Raw genomic sequence first — 21,351 nt, 5'->3', positions numbered from 1 at the left:
GGCGCGGCGCGGCGAGCGGGTCGCGGCGCGGTGAGGTCGGCGGGCGCTGGCAAATCGGGCCGGGGATGTAGAGCCGGCGGCGGCTGACGGCGCGCTCGACGCGAGCTGGGTGGGGTGGCGAGCGGGGGGCGGTCGTCGGGGGCGGTGGGCGCAGGCGGCGGCGGCGGCGGCGAATCACTTATAGATGGCGCCCAAGCAGGACCCGAAGCCCAAGTTCCAGGAGGGTGAGTGCCGCGGCCCGGGCCCGGCGGCGGGGCGGCGGGGCGGCGGGGCGGCGGGGCGGCCGGGCGGCCGCGCGCCCGGCGGCCCGGGCTTTGTGTCGGGGAAGCGCGGCGCGGAGGCCGGGGCCGGCGCGAGAAGCGGCCGCCGAGACAAGGCCGCGGGGCGCGGGGTGCGGGGCGCGGGGCGCGGGGGGCGGGGGGCGCGCGGCAGGGGGCGCGCGCAGGGGCCGCGGGCTCCGGCGGGGGAGGGCGGGGGGGGCTGAGGACGTGGCCGCCGCCGCTGGGAGCCGCTCGTGAGGGGGGGATGGGCCGGCAGCCTCGGGGCGGGAGAAATCTGCGTTTGTAAAATGGCGGCGGCAAGATGGCCGCGCCAACATGGCCGCCCGCGGGGCGCCCTGCCCCCCCCCCCCCGGCCCGCGCAGCCCCCACTGGGGCCGCGGCGCCGGCGCTCCCGCCCCGCGCGCCCCTCCCTCCCCGCCCCCCTCCCCCGGCTGGGCGCGGCGCCTGCGCGGTGGCGGCGCGCGGGGCCGGCGCGGGGTTCCCTGGGCTCTGGCGCCGGCGCCGCCGGTCAGGGCCGCGCGCTGCGCGCTCGCGAGGCTCGGGAGCCACGCCGGCACCCCAGCCGCGCCCGCCCGTCCGCCCGCCCGCGCCTGCGCGCCGGCGGGGCCCGGGGCTTTTGTTGTGAACCTGGCCTGCGGCTCGGTCCCCGCGACGGGCTCTCGGCTAGCGAGGTGTCCCCCGTGCTCCAGGCCGCCACTCTACCCCTTCCACCCACACGGCTCCACCTCCAGGTCCACCTCCCGGCCTTTCCTACCCGGGCCGGCTTCGAACCCCGATCCTCAGATCGCAGCCTCCTGAGCAGCTAGGACGACAGGCGTGCGCTCCAGTGCCCAGCTGGCTGTTTTGTTGTTGTTTTTTTAAACTGCGGGGAGATTGCAATAGTACTTGATTATTAGTGAATTGAAAGTTTACTTGGATTGGCTTTTGCTTGTTTTTGTTTTTTTTGCCAGTCCTGGGCCTTGGACTCAGGGCCTGAGCACTGTCCCTGGCTTCTTGCTCACGGCTAGCACTCTGCCGCTTGAGCCACAGCGCCACTTCTGGCCATTTTCTGTATATGTGGTGCTGGGGAATCGAACCCAGGGCTTCATGTATACTAGGCAAGCTCTCTTGCCACTAGGCCATATCCCCAGCCCTTGGATTGGCTTTTGCATCGACCAGAGTGTCTTGGCTGATGTTAAAAGATGCATCTGTTTACATAGACATTTAGTAAGGAAGCCAAAGATGATTTAGTATTGTGGAACATCTCCTAGGCACTGGTGGCTCCCTCACAAGGCACAGATCTGAGGATCCTTGTTCAAAGCCAGCTAGGCAGAAAAGTCAGTGAGCTTCCATCTCCCTAAGTTGCCAAAGTTGAGAAACGGAGGTGTGGCTGAAGCCTTGACTGGGAAAAAGCTACTGGAGTTGAGAACTTGAGTTCATGCTTAGGTGTGTATATGTATATACATACATATGTATATGTCTATGCATGCACACTGCTACTAGATTTATCTGGGAGATTCGAATTGAGGTTCTGGGTGAGCTATGGAACAAGTTTTTTTTTTTTTTTTTTGGCCAGTCCTGGGGCTTGAACTCAGGGCCTGAGCACTGTCCCTGGCTTCCTTTTGCTCAAGGCTAGCACTCTGCCACTTGAGCCACAGAGCCACTTCTGGCCGTTTTCTGTATATGTGGTGCTGGGGAATCGAACCCGGGGCCTCATGTATGTATACGAGGCAGGCACTCTTGCCACTAGGCCATATCCCCAGCCCTGGAACAAGTTTTTAAAAAACTGTTACAGAAATTGGGGAAAAGCAATGGAAGGGGTGACATTGTACCTTAAATGTACTTATTACCCAAATTAAGAAACTGTACCCTTTGTGTACAGTATCTTAATGACAATAAAGCTTTTTTTTTTTAAAAAAAAACAAACAAGACAAGTAGTGTGGCTCACGCCTGTAATCCTAGCTACTTAGTAGGCTGAGAGCTGATGACCACAGTTCAAAGGCATCTCGGGCAGAAAAATCCCTGTGAGATTGTCTCCAATTAATCACTCAAAAACCAGAAATGGAGCTGTGGCTCAAAGTGGTAGAACACGATCCTTGAGCAAAAAGAGCTCAGAGACAGGGCCCAGGCCCTAAGTTCAAGCCCCATAGCTCACCAAAAAGTGAAGACAAAAAGAATTATTCTAAAGATTCTTGGTCAGGGCTGGGAATATGGCCTAGTCGTATACGTGAAGCCCTGGGTTCAATTCCTCAGCACCACATACATAGAAAAGGCCAGGAGTGGCGCTGTGGCTCAGGTGGTAGAGTGCTAGCCTTGAGCAAAAGAAGCCAGGAACAGTGCTCAGACCCTGAGTTCAAGCCCTAGGACTGGCAAAAAACAAAACAAAAAAATAAAGATCTTGGTCAGATTTGGGTATCATGTAAGGAGGAAACACTTGGTCCTGTAGTACATGCATGTGATTCTCCCACTTCAGCTTTTACGGTATTTCCAATAGCAGGTCTTAAACTGTTGTTTGTGCTTTCCAGTTACTTCCTTCACTGTGACATCATTCACTCTCCTAGTTGACTATGGGAGAAAGAATAGGAAATTCTATGAACCTATGGGCTGGGAATATGCCTAGTGGCAAGAGTGCTTGTCTCATATACATGGAGCCCTGGGTTCGATTCCTCAGCACCACATATATAGAAAACGGCCAGAAGTGGCGCTGTGGCTCAGGTGGCAGAGTGCTAGCCTTGAGCAAAAAGAAGCCAGGGACAGTGCTCAGGCCCTTGAGTTCAAGGCCTAGGACTGCCCGCGGCGCCCCCCCCCCCCAAAAAAAAAAAAGGTAGTTGTATGAGCCTGTTTGCTTACAAGTCATTGTCCCTTATGAATTTGATAGTGCTCGGCATTCGGGGCACATAAAGACCAGGTAAATATGTTGGGAAATAGATATTCAGATTTGCTGTGCAATGATCAGATGCAAGGTATTTTTCTTCAAAATTGCACTTGTAAGTTATTTTAGCTTTTTAGTCCAAAGTAGCCAACTCTTGGCATCTTCAGTTGCATTGGGTTGTGTTGAAACCAAGCGGGCTGGCGATCAAGTGTGAGGTATATCTATAATCAGGTGGAGTCCGAAGGTAGACCAGGAGTTGCCTGCCTGCTCCTTTAATGAACAGCATGGCTTTTAAGTTCGCTGCAGACCCTGAGGTGTCACTTGGCTTTTCAAGTCCTAGTGGAAGATGAAGGGAAGGGAGGGTGTAACTCCCAAACACCTAGGACTTGGCGTCTGTTCATTAAGAGTGCATGTGAACATAGAACATAGGGAGGGTAGTGTAAAAAAAAAAATCCATCTTGGGGGGGTGCTGGGAATATGGCCTAGTGGTAGAGTGCTTGCCTCATATACATGAAACCCTGGGTTCGTTTCCTCAGCACCACATGTATAGAAAATGGCCAGAAGTGGTGCTGTGGCTCAAGTGGCAGAGGCTAACCTTGAGTAAAATGAAGCCAGGGACAGTGCTCAGGCCCTCAGTCCAAGGCCCAGGATGGGCGGTGAGGGAATCCATCTTTGTGATTCATGGTGAGGAGACACATAGCATGTGAAAAATGCGTTTCTAGGGATATCTAGAACAATCCAAGTCAGCTAACCTTACTGATAGGTCACTGCAGTAGCCCAAAATTTTGGCAAGTGGGTATGCGGAAGTTCATTCTAAAGTGCTGTCCCTGTATAGACTTACCCATTGTTCATAATTTTGCTCTCAGCTGCTAATGTTGGCTTATTTGAAGTTGGAATCAAATTAATCCAGCTTTATTTTTTTTAATTTTTGCAGGTGAGCGAGTGCTGTGCTTTCATGGACCTCTTCTTTATGAAGCAAAGGTATCAAGTTGGTTTCTTTCAAGAAAGTTGGTCAAAATTACTAGCCAAATTTGATCATTTAGGGGGTGTGTGTCCTGGAGCTCTTGCCTCACCTTGCTTTCTCGCTCAGTTGGGTGCTTTACTACCCATCCTCCAGTCAGGCTTGAGGGCTTCCCTGCCCACGTTGGTTTCAAACCGACATTCTCCAGTTCTCAGCCTCCAAGTGGCTAGGATTAAAGATGTGAGCCTCCAGTGCCCAGCAGGATAATTGTTTGTGTGTTTTTAAGAGGTCAGTTTTGGTTATCACTTTTCACCAGTCACGTTTTGACTGATGTGTATGTGAGAGTGTTATGCAATGAGTCTTTCTGATCGTACATTCTCTGGTGTTTCCTGAGCTTTGACAAACACACTGTTATCTTTTATCTTTTCCTTCTTGGGAGTGAAACATCCTGAGGGATAATGTTTGAAATAACTGAAAAGAACTTTACTGAACACCGTTATGTTTTAAAAATCTAATAGCCATTACCTTTCATCGTGACTGTGCTATAATCTTAAGAATTAAGGCGACTCTGAAACTAGTGTATTGCTTTCTAGGGGCAGGTTAGATTGTTTTTGAAATCATTGTAGCTCTTGGCTTGGGTTTGAACAAGTGGTGGAACATTCAAGTAACCCAGCACAAAGGAGGATTGTGCGTTCAAGGCCCGCCTGGACCACACAGAAGAGTGTGTTTGTGTGGGGCAGTGGGGGGACTCGAGGGGGAGCCAGGGTACAGATAGCTCTGTAACCTGCTTCTTAGGAGGCAGCGGTAGATAAGGCAGGATCGTGGTTTGAGGCCATATTGGGCAGACACAGACCCCTGATGTCAGCACACACGCTTGGCACCCATCTGCCCCCCTGCTACACGGGCAGATGGGTCAGCAGGATTATGAGAGTGGAGTCCCTGCCTGGAAAGCAGGCTGCGCCGAGAAACCATGGCAGGGTGCGTCAGTCCGGAGGTAGATTGCTCGCTAGCGAGCTTGAGGTCCCCGTCTGCTAAATAAGCAAACAAACCATAAATAGCTTAGGGTTTTGAGAGAGTTAAATTAAGTGTTGCTTTTTATTTTGTCCACCAGAGTTAACAGTAGAGTGGCTTTTTCTAAGTTGTTTTTTCTTTATTTCAGTGTGTGAAGGTTGCCATAAGGACAAGCAAGTGAAGTATTTTATACATTACAGTGGTTGGAATAAAAAGTGAGTATTAGATCTTTAAAATAATACTTCTTGAGCAGTTGTAATATGTAACTGAAGCAAGGGCAAGCCATTTCTAGTAGTCAGCCATTTTTATTTTTGTATCACCACATTCTTCCTGTAGGAGTATTTCTTGTGTTCTTGTGTACATTAAATTCCTACTTCATCCACCAGCTGTCCTGGTGTAATGATGTGTGGCAGTCCAGCACACTCTGAAGGTTTTGGTGCATTTTAGGATGGCCTGAAATTTGGTCTTAACACACATATGTGACTATTGTGTTAATTCAGGTAGTTACACTGAAAACCAGTTGGGATTTCTTATAGAGAAAAAGGATATAAATTGTCTGACTTGGAAACGAGAGTTTACCAACTCTATGTATGTAGTTTGTGAACATAAATGTTCACAGAAAGTGATTTGTTTGGCTCTCAGCATATGTGTAGCCAGGTATAGAATTCTGTGAAATAATCTAGTTTTATGTTCTGTTAGCAGAGCTCTTAGTGATGGATCTTTCTCCATGGGAACTGCAAAAAACCCCATCTAAGCACAGGCTGCCTTTTTTTCTTTTGGTGCCTGTAATTGAATGGCTTGTAATTTTTACTAGGAGGGCCTTTAAATTAGTTTTACAAATGCTTTGTCCTTCAAAGCCACCTTGTCAATCACTTTACAAGTTGCTCTCTCAATGTTTTGTCGCCTGACCCATTCTCAGGTGCCTGGGTGGCGCCCTTTGATTTGATAGCTGAATATTCCAGTGTTGTAGAAGGAAGGTGTTTTTCTTTTGGTCCCCCCGCCCCCCCCCCCCCACACACACACTGGCCCTGTGAATTTGATCTTGTTTTATATGATTCCCTCTGCTGGGAACAACTACTTGTTTCTTTGATAGGAAATTGTTTAATTTTTGTTCCATTAGTATAATTGTAGAAAGGTGGGAATGTCAATGCATGAAAAGTACATTCTGATGATTTGTGATTTTTCTTTTTTCTTAATCAGTAACTGAAAACCATGCCAGTCTTGTATTTTAAATGTTGAGAATTTGGGAAAATAAGTTGAAACTATGATCTAAAGTTAATTCTTACATCCAGGAAACAGGAAAATTTACCTTGTGGCTTTTAGAGCATCTCAGCTTTCTCTTCAAATCAAAACTGAAATGTTAAACTGATGCTTTTTTTTTTACTTGTTATTTTTATTTAAATTTTTCATTGTAAAGGTATGTACAGAAGTGTTAGTTACGTAAGTCAGGTATTGAGTACATTACTTTTTTTTTTTTATCAGTCCTGGGGTTTGAACTCAGCCTGGGCACTGTCTTTGAGCTTCTTTTGCTCAAAACTAGCACTCTAGTACTTGAGCCGCAGCACTACTTCCGGCTTTTTCTGTGTTTGTGACATAATTGAACCCAGGGCTTCATGGATGCTATAAGCCACATTCTTGACCTCTTGAGTACATTACTTTTTAACAATGTCACCCTTTCCCTCCTTTTTCTCCTAGTTTTTTCTCTCCTTGTCCTCCTCCGTAGATCCTCTCTTGATCTTTGGCTAGTGAGTTCTCTATCAACTGAGCCATGTCTCCAACCCCTAGGCTCATATTTTACCTGTTGATTTTTTGGTGACACCCAGATAAATTGAGAGTGCTGTAATGAAAACCTCTATTTCCTATAGGAAACAAATTCTGTGTGCATATGTGAGTGGAGAAAGTTAAGTCTACATAGGACAGCCCTGTCAAGAGCAAATGGTAGAGTAGGCCTGCCCTGTTCCAGCTCCTGCATAATTTTAAAGGATTTTTTTAGTCTTTTTCTATACAATCACTTAAAAAAGATACTTTTTTTTTTTTTTAACCTGGGTGCCAGTGCCTCATACTTGTAATACTAGCTACTTAAAGGAGGCTGAGGACTGAGGATTGTGGTTAGAAGCCAGCCTGGGTAAGAAAGTCTGTGAGACTCTTACATTCAGTTAACTACCAAAAAAGCTGGAGGGGACCGTCACTCACTGGTAGAGCACTGATCTTAAGCAAAAAAGCTCAGGGACAGTGCCCAGGTCCTGAATTCAAGCCCTAGGACTGGCACAAAGAGAAATTTTTTTAATAAAATTGTTTTAGTGATTCTATTTTAATACCTTTGCTTGCATATAGTTAATTAGTAGGTGGTTTGTATGCAGTTACATATACAGATCAAAGATTGTGGTGTTTGTTTGTTTGTTTTTTTCCCTTAATCCTGGGGCCTGAACTCAAGGCCTGAGCACTGTCCCTGGCTTCCTTTTGCTCAAGGCTAGCACTTGACCACTTGAGCCACAGCGCCCCTTCTGGCCATTTTCTGTATATGTGGTGCTGAGGTATGCTAGGCAAGCACTCTGCCACTAGGCCACATTCCCAGTCCATCAAAGACTGTATATTAAGACTGGCTTTTGTATATTACTAGAAATTGTGAAAATACCGAATGATAAGACTTCGTTACTTTAAAATACTGTTGATTCCTTCGGTGTGTCATATAGTTTGGTAACAGGAGTAAATGAGAGTTTTGAGCACAGTTTGTTTTCTACTTGGGGAAAATGGTGGGGAGTGGTTAGCATTGCACATCGGCATGTTTTTGTGGTTGGATTGGTTTGTAAATGTATAATTCTGTAAAGAGCCATGTAACCTTCAATATGAACTGTGAAAGAAGACTACATTTATTTTGGAAGTGGGTAGGCAGGGTTCTTGAGATGTATAGCAAGTGTGTTGTATTCTATGCTGAACACTGTTTCCCAAGAGTGTGACCTTTGGGAATTCAAAGCTTCCTTTGGGGAAGTCCAAACATCCATTTGCTTGTTTAGTTGTCAGCTGTTGCTCTAGCAGAGATAACTTCAGAGCAAATCATGTTGTCTGTTTATTTCATTTTACTTTAATTCAGAAGGGATTTCAACTCTGCACATAAAGGGAACTGTTAGGAGTCCATTGGATTTTCTATGAAGATGCTTTTGTATCTTGAGGGGAAGAGATTTGTAAGGTGGTTTTGACAACTGTCAAGTTAGCTCCCTTGATGTAGAGAGGATTAAAATTAAGAGAATGATCTCATTTTGAAGAAAAATTCAGACATCAACATTCCAGTGTCTCAAACTTAGGCTTACTGTTTCCAATACGAATGTGTTTCTAGAGTCACAGAACCCTTAGTGAAGTAGGTTGCCCCAGACATTCAAATATCCCATTTGTAAGTAAATCTTAAAGCGTAAGCTACATTCTGGACCTCGTTACTGAGACCGCTTTGTACTATGCTGTCTATCAGAAGTGCTGTGAGGCCCAGGCGCTCTGAAAAAACTTTGAAGACACGTGAGGCTCTTGTAGCCCCCTTTCCTGTTCCTGAAGGAGCTCCCTCAGTGCACCATCCCCTCCTGACCTCTAGGTAAATGCATGTTTAAAGTTCTCTTAAGGAAATCATGTTGAGGAATGCTTTCTATTTACTTTCCTTCTGGCTACCTTCTATAAGAGGTCAGAGGTGAACAGTCACGGTAGAGAAGCCTTGCCTTGAGCGTTTACCTGCCTGTGCACTAAGGGAGCTCCATCAGCGGGGAGACAGCCCCGAGCGCTCTTAAGAAATGCCTTCTTCCAGGTTCTTTTTGGGGGAGAAAAACCACACCAGCGTTGAAAAGGGAGGGAATTTTATGAAGTGCCAGAGTGCCTTATGAACATTTTAGTAATAGATTCCAAACCTTGACAGTGCTTAGAAAGCCTTCTTCAGTCCCCCTGTGGAGTTACTGCATCCCGTGCTGCTGTGAGCCGAGGTGAGGGCTGGGGTGGCTTGGTAAGCCATTACAGTGCAGCCCAGGTGTCTGGAGGGTGAGTTCCTCTAACACTTTGTGGGTATGTGTGTCAAGTGCTAGGCGTGTTTCTGTTGACAGCACGGCAGTATAGGTACTGTTAGCCCTGGTCTTGGGCCTGGGCACCATCCCTGAAGGTTGTTACTCAAGGCCACTTGCTGTTTTCTTGTGCTTGGAGATAGGGTTCCAAGGACTTTCCTGCCAGAGCTTGGCTGGCTTCAGACCACAATCCTCAGAGCTCAGCCTCCTGCGTAGCTGGCATGACGGGCGTGAGCCACCGGCACCCAGCTTCTTGGGGTTTTGTTGTTGTTGTTGTTTTAAGTTGGTTTGTTAGGGACTGTTCCTTACCATTGGCAATTAAAATCAGAGACTCGTTATTTTCATTCTGTAAGTGAGTTAGGTGTATTCTTGGCCATTTGTACAACGATGGGATTGACCTCTTTTTGGATTCAGACAATGAATATTTGGAATGCTGCTCCTGAAAGTAAAATGGATGTTGACTCGACTGTCATTTTTTGCAGTACCAATTTATCACGTTATCTCAGATCTCCCCAAAGCCTGGCCTCCTGGATGGGTCACAGTCATTGCAGGAGGAGGGTCGTCATGGGGGCTGGGTTTTGATGCTGTTTTGCTCTCTTTCAGCTGGGATGAGTGGGTTCCAGAGAGCAGAGTACTCAAGTACGTGGACACCAATCTCCAGAAGCAGCGAGAACTTCAGAAGGCCAATCAGTAAGTTGTGAGGGATGAGCCCTGAGAATTGTGTGCCTGTCACCTGTCAGTTGTGTGAGGCTTTGGTCTGAAGTGGTCAGACAAGCCTGGTCTAGGTAAAGGGACGAACGAGTCCTGCCATTGCGTCTAATCTTGGGTTCTGTGGAAAGTACAGTTTGTGGGCTCTCTCTCTCGACTTCCCCTCGCTTGGGGGGGGAAGGGGCTTGTCCGCCCCTTCCTGGGTGGTCCTTTACAAAGCTCACGTGGGAGCGATGGCCACAGGTAGCCTTGGCGTGTGGTCGCAGGGTGCCCCCAAACCGCCAAGAACGACACGGATGCGTGGGCCTCTGGAGAAAACCTCTAGGGCTTCTGTTTATTCAAATGAGGAGCCCCCCAGATATACCCCAAAGGCGGGCACAAGAGAGGGGCCCCTGATTGGTCCCAAGGGGCTGTCCCTCAAATGATGTCAGGAGACTTCCTTTGTTGGCAGAGGTCCAGCCCCCTATGGATGGGCCCCTGGGCTACCCCTCCGCCATAGCACACGTGCTAGCACCAGGGACAGGGGCTTCTCTTCCTGTTAAAGACGGGAAGGGGAGGGACAGGGCGAGGTCAGCTTTGGCCCCTTAAAGGTGCAGCTGACCCCAACACAGTTGACAGGGAAACAGAAGAGACATCCACATGGACTCGGGTCTGAAAGCACAGGTAGAGAGACCCAGTAAGACCACCTGAGGTCAGTGCTGAGCTGCATAAAGATGAATGATAAGGAGAGTCCTATCCAAAGTAGACATGGGGATTAGTGAGTCCTGAAACATGCACCTGGGTGTGTCAGTGAGGTACCCTCAAATGTAGGGCAGTCACTTCTGCTGCACCCACGTTGGAATCGTAGGTGTGGAAGCGGGAAATCTTTAGGTCTTCCACGCTTTGGTTTGTCTTGCCTGATTGCGAAAATCCCTGTGTCTGTCTAGTTAAGATGAGTGTGTGAGCTGGGAACTGCTGGTGAATGTGGAGTCCGGGTCCATGTGGAAGGCCAGCACTCTGCGTAAGCCATGTTCCCAGGCCTCCAGGTCCGGGTGGAACCACGCCGGCACTGTGGTATTTTCCAGCCAAGTCCTTCCTCACCACCTGAGCTTGGAACTTGCTTTTGCAGGGAGCAGTATGCGGAGGGGAAGATGAGAGGGGCAGCTCCAGGGAAGAAGACCTCCGGCCTGCAGCAGAAGGGCGTTGAAGTGTAAGGGCTGCTAGCTTTGCTTCGTTACATAAGTATAATTTCAACTTAATACATGTTAAGATACCCGGCTGTTAAAAGTCACGAGAAATGCACAAGGGGGTGGTTTTCCGTAGCGGCTGTGCCCCTGATGCGTTATGAAACCATTGTTACAGTAGAGTGGCATGAAGTTACAGGTGTACACACATGGTGTTTTCTCTCACAGCGGTAGAGGCAGAGTTTGAGCAACGATTACTTTTTCAGTGGCACTGACAGCTCGTGAGCCTGCAGTGTGGGTCACACACATGTCCATGGCATATGGCACAACTGCGTTAGTGATGTGAGAACACGGAGATCACATCTCATCCCACCCAGTCCTGTGGCTTGAACTTGAGCCACAGCTCCGCTTGTGGCTTTTTTGGTGGTTAATTGTAGATAATAGTTGTGGACTTTCCTTCCTGGGCCACAAACCCCAGAACCCCAGCTCCTGAGTAGCTGGGATGACAGGCGTGGGCTGAGCCCAGCCACTGGCACCCCCTGCTCTATCTGAAATTGCCCGAGCTGCCCATTTGTGCCTTTGGCTGACACCAGATTTGCCCATATTTTGAAATTTATTTTTTTCTTGTGTTTTAGGATAAGGTCCTCGTGCACAGCCCAGGCTGACCGTTAACTCCATTCCTCCTACCTGGGCCTCCCACCATGCATGACAGGAAGGGCTGTTCAAGTTCTTCTCTTGTCTTTGGCCCCTCCCTACCGGGGTGGAGAGCCTCCTGTTTGCTGGCATGTGGAGGTGGTCCATCTCAGTTGGTCCACCTGGAAGCCACTTGCCTTACCTTCCTTCTTAGCTAAGGCCTCCTGGGTGCTGGCACGCTGACCACCTTGGAGCCACTTGCTTTTGCCGTTTTCAGATAAGGCCTCCTGTGACTTGCTTGGCCTGGCCTCAGACTGTACTGTGTACCTTTGACTTCCTGTGTGGCTGGGATTAGAAGTTTGCCACCTGTTGCTGTTAATCATGACTTTGTTGAGATGAGAGTCTCACTTAGCTTTGTCCCCAGGCACTGGGGACCGGGGACGCTCTGGCTGTCTACCTCCCAGTAGCTGGGTTGCAATGGTGAGCAAGCGTGGACTTGGACAGAGAAGCTTCACAGTTTTGCCTGATGCTAACAGTAGTCATTGGCTTAGAAGTTAGGAATACAGGTGGAATATTGGCGATTGGGGCATTCTGAAGAAGTAGCTTGCAGGTTTAATAGAGTGAACGAAGTGAGCAGGAGTGCCCGCGAATCTGTACTGTGAAGTGGGAGCCACTGAAATAATGTGACAAATCTTTTATTTTTTGGGTGGGTGGTGGGGAGAACCAAGAACCAAGGTCCTCGTGCATGCTGGGCAAAAATAGCTCCACCATTTCCCTAGACCCTTCAGAGTTGAGGCCAGTTGCGTTTTTAATTTTACAGTAGAGATGGAGAGTAAGAACTCTTGGTATTTTTGGCCCTTTGTATTATTGATATAAGCAAGTAAAGTGTATGGTTTAATCTGATTCAGAAATGCTACTCCAAAATCCTGGTATTAGAAAAGTTGACCTCACAGAAGTTAGGGAAGTTCTTAAGTTTGGCCAGGTTTTGCTTCTTACAGCTAAACACATACACTATGGAAATGGCAAAGCAGAAGGGGTGCGGTCCTGGCTACCGTGTGGAGCTCACATCCCAGTGCTGCCAAAAGATAAACCAGCTAGGGCAACACACACATAAAAGACCTGAGATCAACCAACACAGCTGATTCATCATAGTCGTGAACATTACTTAGAACTGTAGAAAAGTAAAGAAATCGGGTGTAATGGTCCCGACAGAAGTAATCTAAAGCATAGGCTTCATACACTGTTCTGTGTTCTAGAAATTATTATTTTATTTTTTATTTTTTTTGCCAGTCCTGGGGCTTGGACTCAGGGCCTGAGCACTGTCCCTGGCTTCTTTTTGCTCAAGGCTAGCACTCTGCCACTTGAGCCACAGCGCCACTTCTGGCCATTTTCTGTATATGTGGTGCTGGGGAATGGAACCCAGGGCCTCATGTATATGAGGCAGGCACTCTTGCCACTAGGCCATATCCCTAGCCCTCTAGAAATTATTTAAAGAGCTAAAACTAGAGCTAGAGGTGTACCTGAAGTACCTGGCCTAGTAAGAATGAGCGCAAACCTTGGTACCACCAAAATAATACATTTTAAGCATTTAAAAATTTATTTACTGCTAGGCTTGGGGCTTGAACTTGGCTTGGGCACTGTCTCTGGGCTTCTTTTGCTCAAGGCTATACTAGCACTCTTACCACTAGAGCCACAGTGTCAACTGCTGGCCTTTTTCTGTATGGGTGGTACTGTGAAGAATCAAACTCTGGGGGCTTCATGTGTGCTGGGCAAGCACTGTACCCTAAGCCACATTCCCGCCCACATTTTTTTAATTAAAAAAAATGAGTTGTATTTGTTGTGGTATTAAGGATTGAACTTGGGGCTTCGTTCCTACCTGAACCACACGCCTAGTCCATTACTTCAGTGTGTACCAGTGCCAGGGCTTGAATCCAGGACCTGTGCTTTTCTTGGCTTCTTTAAGCTCCTGGGCTGGCACTCTGCTTCCTGAGCCATGCCTCTACTTTGGCTCTTAGTTTAGGGGTGAGAGTCTTGGATTTGTCTGAACCTTGATTTTTGCGTCTCAGCCTCCTGAGTAGCTACGATCGTAGGTGTGAACTAGTGGTGCCTGGTCAGAAATTGCACAGGCAAAACTGGTCATTTCTGACTTGATACTGTACAGATAGATGAGAGCTAAGTTGTTACTAGTGCTGAGCTAGATGGACATGGCTCTCTGTCTTAGCTATGGGGAAGAGATAGAAAGGAGATTTGACCAGTGTGCAGGGAGGAGCTGATACTTAAGAAATATCCAAATCTAAAATCAAAAGTAGTTTTTGGGAAAAGCACATTAAAGTAATTGTGAGGAAAAAAGCTTTTTTGGTGGAATTCATAAGTTAATAAACATCCCTTTTCTTATGAAGGTAATATTTGGCTGAACTTAAACCTGTTTTGTTAAGAAATAATCTTTCTTTTTCTTTTCAGGAAAACCAAAAAGAATAAGCAGAAAAGTAAGAATATTAGCCTTCTTAAAATTAACCTCACTTTCCCTTTAGAATGTTTGCTGTTTGACTTCACCCTTTTTAAAAAGCTAACAATTTTTTAGTAGGCTTTGTAGTAATCTTTGATGCTCGAAAGTGAGAGGGCAATGTTGTAGATGCATATGTGAGTATTAGTAAGAAGCCTAGCCTTGATTTTTTTGTAAAATTCAGTTATTTTCATCTTTTAGTTTATAAAAATACATTGTTCTTCCTTTTAGCATATGTTATTTGCATAAAATGATGTATTTCACTGTGACATTTTGATGCACATATAAATGTGCTGGGATACATTCACATTCATTACCCTCTCCTTCCCCTGCCATGGGTCCCCTTTTCTCAAATCCATCTGCTTGAGTTGTTTTTCTTCTTGCATGCCAGCCCTGGGGCTTGAATTTAGGACCACTTGCGTTGTCTCTGAGCTTTCCTGCTCAAGACTAACTAGTTCTTTATCACTTTGAGCCATAGCTACACTTCTGGCTTTTTGGTAGTTAATTGGAGATAAGAATGTCTCAGGGACTTTGTTGATCTGGCTGGCTTTTGAACCAAGATTATCAGACCTCAGCCTCCTGAGTAGCTAGGATTACAAGTGTGAGCCACCCGTACCTGGCTCTCATCTGCTTTAGTTTTAATGACTTCTCCATAGGACTTGTAATAAATGGAAGATGGTGATATCATTTAGATGATGCCACTATTAAGTAGGTAGAGCTGTTTATCTTTGGTTGGAGTGTGACTTAATTCTCCAGTAACATTGCCACAGTGGGCAAATAATGGAAGTAAGTGCATTAGATCAGTTTTCATGACACTTCTTATTTAACCACACTCTCGACCTCTTTTTCCCTAGCACCTGGCAATGGAGATGGTGGCAGTACCAGCGAGACACCCCAGCCTCCTCGGAAGAAAAGGGCACGGGTGGACCCTACTGTTGAGAATGTGAGTTCTTCTCCACTTCCCTTCCTTCCTTCTAGATCGCGCCTCCCGGTGTTGATGAGGCTGCTCTCATTCTCCTTTCTGGGCTGCGATTACAGGTGTGCTGGAAATGGTTACGCAAAAAGCTTTTTTGTTTTTTCTTGTCAGTCCTGGGGCTTGAACTCAGGGTCTGGGCAATGTCTCGAAGCTTTTGCTCCAGGTTAGCGCTGTACCACTTGAGCTAGCTTTTTGTGGTGGCTGAATTGCAGGTAAGGATCTCCTTTGAGTATGGATCCTCCGATCTCAGCCTCCTCAGTAACAAGGATTATAGTAGATGTGAGCCACTGACTCCCATCTTTCACAGGCTTTCCTTTGGTAGCCTCTTTTTTTTTTTTTTTTGCCAGTCCTGGGCCTTGCACTCAGGGCCTAAGCACTGTCCCTGGCTTCTTCCCGCTCAAGGCTAGCACTCTGCCACTTGAGCCACAGCGCCGCTTCTGGCCGTTTTCTGTATATGTGGTGCTGGGGAATCGAACCTAGGGCCTCGGGTATACCGAGGCAGGCACTCTTGCCACTAGGCTATATCCCCAGCCCCCTTTGGTAGCCTCTTAAAATTTTTAGTTGTAGTACTTGCTTGGTTCTTGAAAGCATTACTGATAGTTAACTCCAGTTTCATGTATATGTGAGTAAAATACTCTAGAATTGTTACAGTAAGGGGTCATATTTATTTCTAATTGTTTCAGTTACAATTTCCAAAGTTAATGAGTTGGAAAATAGGATTTTAACTTTGAATTGAAACAGCTTATATAGCTGCCAATATGTGAAATTAATGAGAATCTTAAATTTTTTAAATGGTCACTTTGGAACAGATTTTTTATTTTTTATTTTTTTGCCAGCCCTGGGCCTTGGACTCAGGGCCTGAGCACTGTCCCTGGCTTCTTTTGCTCAAGGCTAGCACTCTGCCACTTGAGCCACAGCGCCACTTGTGGCCGTTTTCTGTATACGTGGTGCTGGGGAATCGAACCCAGCGAGGCGAGCACTCTTGCCACTAGGCCACATCCCCAGCCCCCACGTTGGGACAGATTTTTGAAGATTTAACTAAGAATTGGTTTTGTGATTTGAAGATAGGTGCTCCTTTAAAGATAGTCGTGTTTAGGATAGTCATTTGGATAGCAATAATAAAAGTGAAGAGAGTCGGGGAGTGTGGCTTAGTGGTGGAGTGCTTGCCTAGCATGCATGAAACCCTGGGTGCGGTAAACAGAAGAAGCCGGAAGTGGCGCTGTGGCTCAAATGGCAGGGTGCTAGCGTTGAGCAAAAGGAAGCCAGGGACAGTGCTCAGGCCCTGAGTTCAAAACCCAGTACTGGCCAAAATAAAAAAGTGGAAGGAGTTGAAGTGTATGAAGTCTGGATGTTCATTTCCAGAAGAAGGGAACTCACTGAAGAGCTTTGTTCTCACGGGAAGGTGGTTGAGTGGATAGCTGGAGGCAGGAGCCTCATCTTTTTTCTTTTTCCTAGGTGCATGATAGTCTTGGGTTAATTGAAAATATTTTATTTAACTCAGTATTTCCAGTGTACTCTCATTATAACATACAATTGTTATTGTTTTTTCTGAATAATTACTTATTGTCACAGAGATGTAGAGAGGGGTTACAGTTTCATACGTTAGGCCTTGGGTACATTTCTTGTACCTTTTGTGACCTCCTCCCTCATTTCCCCCTCCCTCAGGTTAGGTTTTAATGTTATTTCCAGCTGTGAGTGGTTTCTGTTTAATCAGTGTCTCTTAACCTCTCTCACAGTCCTATGTAAACAAGAACATATATTTTTAATACTACCTTTGCCTTTTCTATTTAGGAAGAAACATTTATGAATAGAGTTGAAGTTAAAGTGAAGATTCCTGAAGAGCTGAAGCCGTGGCTGGTTGATGACTGGGACTTAATTACCAGACAGAAACAGGTGCCTTGCAGCCCTGGGCCCGCGCGTCCCTGGCACCGGGGCACCGGGCGGGCCTGACGAGCTGAGGTGTGGCTGGGTGGGAGCTCAGACGCTGGCTGGCTCAAGACGACGCGCGTGTGTGGGTCATTGAAGATGAAGCCGCGTCTCACTGGCGTCTTTGGTAGGACGAGGGCCGTGGCACAGGGGCCTCGGGGGCTCCGCGAGGGTGGCCAGCTGAGCGCTCCCCGAGCCTCACCTCCACCACGCTGGACTGTAGTTGGGAGGGGCATTCTAGCACACTTTGCTGCTTGAGTTGGCTTTGAAATGCAGCCTTTGAGATCTGTGTTCTGAGTAGCCGCTGCCCCCTGGACTGGACTCGCTTCCTTTCACTGAGGACACACAGCTTAGGGGGTGGGGGTGCGGGGTGCGGCTTGACGGTTAGGGAAGTCGGGGACCTAGCAGTCAGCGTGCAGAGTGCGCAGCAGTGTGAATCCTGACTCGAATCCTCACTGGGTAAGCGCTGGCTCTGCCATGCAGTGTGTGTGAGTGGGGATGTGTTTCTCAGCACCCACTTAATGGAGCGATAGGGGACCCCATGGGGTTGATGTGAAAATGAAAAGGAAGAGTTGCAGTCACGCTGCACGCTGGGGCCTGGCCAGGGAAGAGAGGACTCGGTGACGCGCCGGCCGCTCACGGGGCCCCGGCTACGGTCTGTGGAGAAGTAGCGCAGAGCAGAGCGGAGCAGAGCAGAGCAGAGCAGAGCAGGCTGGTCCCCAGTTTCCAGATAGTTCATCGAGGTGGAGGAAGTTTTGGTTCCTCAGCCACATCCTTGTTCAGTTGCTGAATAGTGTCCTTTGTGAACATCCTTGGTGTAACACTCTTCACTGTCCAGTGCGTGTGTCCTGTCTGACCACTGAGCAGTGGTGCTCACCGCTGCTGCTCGCTTGAGCCATGTCTCCAGTGTGGCTTTTGCTGGTTAATGTTGATGAGAGTCTCGTCCTTCAAACCACGATCCTCAGATCTCAGCCGCCTGAGTTGCTAGGATTACCGGCACTGGGTAGAGCTTGGCGAATGACTTCATTGCACAAAAGCTTACTCTACAGCTGTTTTTAAGGCATTTGTATTGAAGTGTGCTTTTTGTTTTCTAGCTCTTTTATCTTCCTGCTAAGAAGAATGTGGATTCCATTCTAGAAGATTATGCAAGTTATAAGAAATCTCGAGGAAATACAGACAATAAGTAAGACTATACTCTTTCCAGTAGACCCCAAGGTAGTTTTCCTTTGTTTTAAATGTCAAACCTCTGCAATTTCTACTTTGTATATTAGTGCCATCAGAAAGGAGCAAAATAGGAAGTGGTGCTGCGGCTCCAGGTGGTAGAGCGCTAGCCTTGAGCACAAAGAGGCTCAGGGACAGTGCCCAGCCCTCAGTTCAAGCCCCACAACTGACAAAAGAAATGAGCAAAAGATGACTCATTGGTTTGATAGTTTTCTGACAAGCTATTTTTCCTTAGTGTCTAAGTAGTTGGATTTGGAAGCTATTATGTAGACACACATAATCATTTAAAATGGAATAGTTTTTTAAGTATAAAACCTTGTTTTGAGGGTTGTATGGAGTCTGCCAAGCCCTGTAGGTTGAACTCAGGGCCTGGGCGCTGTCCCTGAGCTGCTTTGGCTCCTGGCTAGCGCTCTACCCCGTGAGCCACAGCGCCCCTTCCGGCTTTTTTGGTGGTTCATTGGAGTCTCCTGGGCTATTCTGGTAAGGATGGCTTCGAACTGTGCTCCATGGATCTCGGCCTCCCTAGGGAGCCCCAGTGCCCTGTCCCGTGCCTCGTCCGGTCACTCAGGAAGGGTCAGGCCGCCGACGCTGCGACTCTGTGTCCCGGGGCCGGGCGCGTGGCGGGGGCCGGTGCGGCTCCTGAGAGCTCTGCTGTTGTAGGGAGTACGCCGTGAACGAGGTGGTGGCCGGGATCAAGGAGTACTTCAACGTGATGCTGGGCACCCAGCTGCTCTACAAGTTCGAGAGGCCTCAGTACGCGGAGATCCTCGCGGACCACCCCGACGCCCCCATGTCCCATGTGTACGGAGCGCCTCATCTTCTGCGGCTGTTCGGTAAGCGGGACCCTGGAGCCCAGCACCTTCGCCTGTCCCTCTGTCCGGAGTGACTGAGCGCAGGTTAAAGTCACTTCCTAAGCCCAGTCCTTTCCAACCGGACGCACACTCGAAGGCCGAGAGCAGCAGAGTCTGCCCTCAGCGTCCAGCGCTGGACTGGTTATTGGCGGCACTGAGACTTGAAGCGGCCCTTGCTCTTGCTGGGCAGGGATTCGGGGCCCCGGGAGCTGCGCTGGGCTGCAGTGGGCCGTGCACTGAGGGTAGGGCTGAGCCACGCACTCCGTTCTTTGTGCATGCAGTTCGCATTGGCGCCATGCTGGCCTACACTCCGCTGGATGAGAAGAGCCTGGCATTGCTACTCAACTATCTCCATGATTTCCTCAAGTGAGTAATGGCGAGAAGCAGAGCCGCTTAGTTACGGCCACCAAAGGCGAGTGCATGCGTCATCGTAGTCACACACGGACGGCAGTGGACGAGGACTGCGGGTGCTTAGGGGGTTTGATCATCACGTGAGTTCGAGGGCTGGTGTCTCTTCGGCTGCCAGTCCTGGGGCTTGAACTCGGCCTAGGCACTGTGCACTGTCTCTGGGCTTTTTTTATGCTCAAGGCTTTTTCATGGTTAACTGGAGATGAGATCTCATGGACTTTTCTGCCTGGGCTGGCTTTGAACTGCTGCAGTCCTTAGGTTTCAGCCTCCTAAGCAGCTAGGATGACAGGCATGCTCCTCCAGGGCCCAGCAAGGGCAGGAACCTAATAAATAACACTAAGAAAAGGAGCTGGGAGTGGTAGCGCGCGCCTGCATTCCCGTGTTGGGAAGGACTTGAACACTTCTTTTTAGGACCAGGGAGGGCCCTGATAGCTCACTCCTAGCTAGCTACCCAGAAGGCTGAGATCTTGGAAGATGTAGTTTGAAGCCAGCCTGAGAGGGAAAGTTAGCCAGGCTCTTACCTCCAAGTAGCCATGAAAAAGTCAAGAGGAACTGTGGCTCCTCTTGAGCAAAACAACGCTCAGGACTGGCGTGGAGAAAAGAACCCTCTCGGGCAGCACTGCCACCTGGTAGGATGGCAGGATGGCAGTGGTTCACGCGTGGCTCTGGCGCGCGGCCTGTTTGCCGTGGGAGCGAGGGGTGCTGCCACAGGCCCCCGCCGTGCGCACGGTCTCCTTCTTCCTTGTGTTGTCTGTCCGTGGGAGGATCGCGGGGATCCGCTCCTGGGCCAGTGCTGGGCGTGGGCTGTGTCGCGTAGGGAGAAGGTGGAGTCCGTGCAGCGAGTTCTGAGAGCCTTACAGTGAGTGAATATTTCCTCCTAGGTACCTGGCGAAGAACTCTGCCACCCTGTTCAGTGCCAGCGATTACGAAGTGGCTCCCCCCGAGTACCACCGGAAGGCCGTGTGAGCGTCCACGTGCATCTGTGGAACACGCTGCAAGTGTGCACGCGTCGGGGACGTGTGTGACACGTTGTTCCTAATCCTCCTCTTGTACAGACGGTGTACTTCGAAGATGTTAGTGTACTACAGAATTGATCATTGTTTTGTTCCATTTTAAGCAGAGAAAATAAAAGGGGTTACCACTCCTTTTCCTCCTCTTTTCTTCATTTCCAAATCGCTACCAGTGTATCCCGGACGGACAACAGACAGCTGTCGTGTTGTCGGCAGGCAGGCGACCGCGCTGCTTCCGTGCTGGTGGTCTCTTCCTTTGACACTACGCACTTTGATCTACGTGTTAACGCTGTGTGAGCACGCTGACCCAGTGCCAAAGGCCCGATGTGTGTAGAGCTGCCGTCGCCCGTTGTGCTTTGTTCTGTTCTCATGGTGCTTCACGCACAGCCCATCCTCGCGCTCCTCGTCCCCACGCGCTCGATCTGCTCCGTTGTTGAAGATTGCCGGCTTGTCTCATGGTTTTGTATTTTGTGTCTAATGCACGTTTAACATGGTAGACGCAATGCATTGTGTAGCTACAGTTTTCTGGAAAAGTCAAATCTTTTAGGACTTGTTTTTCAGATCTTCAATAAAAAGTTTTCTTTAAATTTCAAACACTGCTTGTGTGGGTGAATTGGAAGCCTGTCCGTTTGGGGGAGCTTAACTTTCCTTCCTAGCTCCAGGCCTTGGTGGCTCGCACATCCGCCACGTTGCCCGTGCACCCTTGCCCCGTCCCGGCTTGGTATGTGCCCGCGGCTGTAGAAATGAGCCCAGGAAGCCAACAGGGCCGTGCCCCCTGGGAGGGAGTGCACGAGCAGCTCCCCCGAGGGTGTGG

General features: G+C 48.7%; 1 protein-coding gene across 1 annotated transcript; it reads left to right on the top strand.

The window, feature by feature from the left end:
* The first annotated feature begins 66 nt into the window (after positions 1-66).
* On the top strand, positions 67-21,131 carry LOC125368312 (mortality factor 4-like protein 1). The gene is given in 14 exon segments (XM_048369221.1): positions 67-224; positions 4,067-4,113; positions 5,253-5,265; positions 5,268-5,319; positions 8,568-8,684; positions 9,742-9,828; positions 10,955-11,035; positions 14,103-14,128; positions 15,000-15,088; positions 16,913-17,014; positions 18,142-18,230; positions 18,929-19,101; positions 19,401-19,485; positions 20,409-21,131. Coding segments are annotated over 14 exon segments (1,086 nt in total). The 5' UTR covers positions 67-184; the 3' UTR covers positions 20,494-21,131.
* Positions 21,132-21,351: the final 220 nt, after the last annotated feature.

This window comes from Perognathus longimembris, chromosome 20 (genome assembly GCF_023159225.1).
Source record: "Perognathus longimembris pacificus isolate PPM17 chromosome 20, ASM2315922v1, whole genome shotgun sequence".
NCBI lineage: Eukaryota > Metazoa > Chordata > Mammalia > Rodentia > Heteromyidae > Perognathus > Perognathus longimembris.
The sequence above is the reverse complement of the archived record's forward strand: the minus strand, read 5'-3'. Positions and strand labels throughout refer to the sequence as shown.